At 52.1% G+C, this 4,716-nt stretch overlaps 1 protein-coding gene across 1 annotated transcript in view; it reads left to right on the top strand.

Moving 5' to 3' along the window:
• Nucleotides 1-4,716, top strand: part of ZNF362 (zinc finger protein 362) — a 38,601-nt gene that overhangs the window by 19,115 nt on the left and 14,770 nt on the right. The window contains exons 3-5 of the mRNA XM_007468702.1: nucleotides 295-358; nucleotides 509-755; nucleotides 3,926-4,247. Coding sequence (XP_007468764.1) covers nucleotides 295-358; nucleotides 509-755; nucleotides 3,926-4,247 — 633 coding nt within the window. The remainder of the gene's footprint in view (nucleotides 1-294; nucleotides 359-508; nucleotides 756-3,925; nucleotides 4,248-4,716) is intronic.

Genomic DNA, 4,716 nt, shown 5'->3' on the forward strand with positions numbered 1-4,716 from the left:
CGGGGTGGGGGTGGGGTGGGGGACGGGCGGGGCGGGGGAGCTGGGAGTACTCGGTTTTGGATACGACCTTTGCTCTCTGGGGCCCACTGTGGGACACCTGAATTCCAGACTTTTCAGCCTGGAGATGTGGTTCTCTGGGCCTGGTAGGAGGCCTGCTCCGCTGCGGGGTCAGGGTCCCACGGGGCCAGGGATCCCAGACCCTGGCCCAGACTTGAGTGGGTGTAGCTGATGGGGGCTCGCCCCTGGCCGGTGGGGAGGGCCCTCTTCCCTGTGACAGTCGCTCTCTCCCCGCAGGATGGCCGAGCCTCGATTTAACAACCCCTACTTCTGGCCCCCTCCTCCAACCATGCCCAGCCAGGTAAGACGGAGCGTCGCCCCTCCCGCCACCCTCCCCCTCTCGGAGCTGCTTTGATTTGCCCCGGGCTTTGGCTGCGGCCTGCGGGGTGAGGGGTTCGCGGGTGGCCCGGCGGCCCAAGTCCCCTCACTACCTCTCCTCTCCCGCCCGCAGCTGGACAACCTGGTCCTGATTAACAAGATCAAGGAGCAGCTGATGGCGGAGAAGATCCGGCCGCCTCACCTGCCGCCCACGTCGGCCTCGTCGCAGCAGCCGCTCCTCGTGCCGCCGGCGCCTGCCGACAGCAGCCAGGCCGTCATGTCGCTGCCCAAGCTGCAGCAGGTGCCGGGGCTGCACCCGCAGGCCGTGCCGCAGCCTGACGTGGCGCTGCACGCGCGGCCGGCCACCAGCACGGTCACAGGTACCGCGGGGCCGGGTCGGGGGTGCTGGTGAGGGCTGGGCGGAGACTACCTGGGAGGGGTGTGGCCAGTATACCCTGCGGCGGGGCGGGGCGGGGCGGGCCGGCAGGGCCTGGGGCGGGGGTGGAGCTTCCAGACTTCCTTCCATCCTGTACCCTGACGTAGCGCCCAGCTAAGCCACCTGGATGGGACGAGGTTGGGTCACTCCCCGTCGGGGGATCACCAAGGAAGCCAAATCCACGTAGCTATTTCAGGAATCCAGAGGAGAGCGCTAACCAGACTTGGGGGGTGAGGGGTGAGGGAAGACTTCCTTGGAGGAGTCTCTATGCAAGGAAGGGTTGGTGGTTGACTAGGGAAATGGAGCAGCAGGAGGAAATAATATGTGCAGAGCAAGTAGAAAGCAAGAGTAGGACAGTGTCCGGGTAGGGAAGATCAAAAGATGATGATAACAATCATAATATGGCAGTTAACTCCAGGTGAGCACCTGTATATGTTCACCAGTATTCATGTTATTACTCCCAGCCGTTCTGTGAGGTGGCTACTGTTAGGTTGACTTGAAGAAACAGTTGCATGTGGTTCATCCTAACGTTTCCATTGAACAGATGAGCAAACTGAGGCCCAGTTTCACAGCCAGTAAGAGGCAGAGGCAGGCAGTGTGGTTCCAGAGCCCATGTGTGAACCCTTTTGCTCTACCGGTTCTGCTGAGGCTGGAAAAGAAGCAGGCACCAGACTGGGAAGGGCCCAGGGGGGCCACCTGTGCAGCTTGGATTTCACCCTTGGGCAGTGGGAGCGTGGAAGGTTTTTAAGTAGGCAAGGGAAATGCTCAGACTTGGGTGAGAAAGCTGGGGCTGGCTATAAGGTGCAGACTGGCTCGGTGGCAGGGAGAGCTGCAGGAGAGGGTGGTGGCCTGGACAAGGCAGCTGCAGAGGGATGGAGAGAAGGGGACAGATGTGAGGTATGTTGAGGAAGGAGAGCGGACAGGGCTTGGTGCTGGGCTGGGTGTAGGGGTGAAGAGTGGGAGGGGGCAAGGGAGACTCCCAGTCACTGCCAGTGAGATGGAGTCGTAGGAGGCGGAGCGGGGTGGGGGAAAGATGTGAGCCCAGTCTTGGATAGATTGAAGCTGGGGGCTGGGGGGACATGTGTCACGAGGCTGGGTTGCCTGGTGCCCACCTCAGAGCCTGGTGGACAGGCTTTCCCCAGTGGCCACTGTATCTGGGCTGTTGTTCCTCCTCTGGCTGGCCCCGCCGCCAGCCAGATGACTGTGCCTCTCTCCCCCTCTCCCTCCTGCCTCTCGGATATGCCCAAGAGCCATGGGGCCCCGTGAGCCTCCCCCGCAGGCCGCAGCCACCCTCTGCACATTCCCTCCTTATTATGACCTTATTAAATTTATTTTTTCATTATAAAAGTAATATTAAAAAAGTAATATAAGCATATTAAGGGAAATTTGGAAAAAAGAGAAACTAAGAAAAAAGAAAATCACTCATAATCCCCAGCTCATAACCCAGCAGCTTAGAGAGCCTTTTAGTCTATTTCCTTCCTTTTCCATCTTTTTTGTTTTGTTTTTTAATATTCGGGCATGTTCTGATGAGCTTGTGGTAGGGCTGTATACATGACTTGAACTTTCTTTTCCTACTCACCATTCTATCGTAAACATATTTAGTGCATTTTTTATTATAAAGGTAACTCATAGTCATTATAGAAAATTTAGAAATTGCAGACAAGCTAAAAGGAGAAAAAAAATTAACCCTCGTCCTACTGTTGTTAGCATTTTCATATGTTTTCTCTATAATTTATTTTATTTTATCCTTTAATCACAGATGTAAAAAATGGATGAATTCACCAGGTAAAAAATTCAAATAATATGGAAGCAGATAAAGTATGAATATCTCCTTTTACCAACAAATTCTTCTCCCTCCCCACAGAGAACCACAATTTATACACAGTTTACTTTGGTGTGTCTCTTCTCTGATCTCTTCCTGTGCTTTCACACACACCTACATTATCTGTATATACATATGTAGTTTGGATGCGTGTTTTTTTAAATAGGTGGGTTCATACTGTGTGTGTGGTTTATTACTTTTTCACCTGGCAGCATGTTTTGGCATTCTCTCTATGTCACTGCACATCTATCTTGTTTTCATGGCTTCCCTGTTCTCCTTATTGAGGATGGACCACATCTCTTTACATAGTCCCTGCTGAGAATAGCAGGTTGTGTCCAGTTTTGTCTGATCACAGTTTTGTATGGAAGGTCCAAGTACGCAGATCTTTGTGCTCATATGCGAATAAATATCTATGGGTGATTTCTAGAATTAGAATTGCTTCATCAAAAGTTTTGTACATTTGAAATTTTAATAAACTAGTGCCAAACCACCCTCCATTAAGGTTGATAAACGTACACTCCCAGCATGTATGACACACACACAAAATACTGTTGCCAACTCTGGATATTATCTTTTTCAGTGCACAAATTTTGGGTTTCTTTTTTTAAAAAAGCATAGTTTTAATCATGTGATAGATATCATTTTCATCTTTTTGTGTACTTTACCTGATGTTGTAAATGTTTCTAGTCCCCTCGTTTTTAAAAGAACTTCTATTACAGAAATTTTAAAAAACGGAAAAAGTTCATTGTCAAAGAATCAGAAAGTACAGTTAAGCCAAAAAAAATTGTTTTAAAATTACTCCTAATTCTACCATCCACGTCACATTTTGGTGCATCTCCATCTCCTACTTAACTTTTTCTGTGGCTTAAAATTTTCCTTTTTTTACAAACATAATCTCCTTTTTAATGGGCAGTTAATGTTCAGTAGAGGAGATTGATCACAATTTATTAAGCCCTTCCCTAATATTGCATACTTCAGTTGTCTCTAATTTTCACTATTATAAATAACACAGTAGTGGACATCTTTGTGCCTCAGTTGTTTTGTTTGTTTGTTTGTTTGTTTTGTTGTTGGGATGGTTTCCAAAGTGCCCCCGTTACAGATAATAGGACTCAGTTTAGTCCTTAGGTATCGAAGGAATCTTACACATACACAGTTCTCATTTGTACCCCTGAGTAATAATTTACAAAGGGAAGGGGAGGCTCAGAAAGGCTGGTGACCTGCCAGAGTCACACAGCTGGGTGGTGGGGACTGAGCCGGCCTCTGCAGCTGCCCGCACCCCCGTGTCTTCGCAGGTCTGGGGCTCTCCTCCCGGACCCCGGCTGTGAGCACGTCTGAGTCGAGTGCGGGCACGGGTACCAGCACCCCATCCACACCGACCACCACCAGCCAGAGCCGCCTCATCGCCTCGTCCCCCACCCTCATCTCAGGGATCACCAGCCCCCCCCTCCTGGACTCCATCAAGACAATCCAGGGCCACGGCCTGCTTGGCCCCCCCAAGTCCGAGCGCGGCCGAAAAAAGATCAAAGCGGAGAATCCAGGGGGGCCGCCTGTCCTCGTAGTCCCCTACCCCATCCTGGCCTCGGGCGAGACTGCCAAGGAGGGCAAGACATACAGGTGGGGGTCTCGGTGAGAGGGCGTCCAGGTGGGCTTGGGTTAGAGGCCAGTGCCTCAGGCTGCAGCAGAGGCCCATCAGTGGGGCACTGCAAAAAGGGGCCCCAGAGGCGTAGGGTGAGGGCTACGGTCCAGAGGGGCGGGGTCTCCTGGCCCACCCCGCCCACAACCCTTCAGAGGCGGTCTCTGGGGCCGCCCTCACCACAGCCTGGGATGTCGAGAGAGTCTGTTTCCTACACTCTTCAAGCAGTGTTCTGAACGCTCAACGTTAGAATCATCTGGAGAGCTTTCCAGAAATGCCAGTGCCGGGGCGCACCCCAGCACCCCGATTTAACTTGCTGGGGGGAGACATGCGGAGGGCCCCAGGTCAGGCTTTCTTGAAAGCTCCCCAGACGATTCTAAAGTACAGCCAGGGTGGAGAACCTCTCACCAGGAGTGCTGGAGCCCCTCCGCCAGAACCATGAGTCAGTAG

The sequence above is a fragment of the Lipotes vexillifer genome, unplaced genomic scaffold (genome assembly GCF_000442215.2).
Source record: "Lipotes vexillifer unplaced genomic scaffold, Lipotes_vexillifer_v1.1 scaffold1261, whole genome shotgun sequence".
In the NCBI taxonomy this organism is placed as follows: Eukaryota; Metazoa; Chordata; class Mammalia; order Artiodactyla; family Lipotidae; genus Lipotes; species Lipotes vexillifer.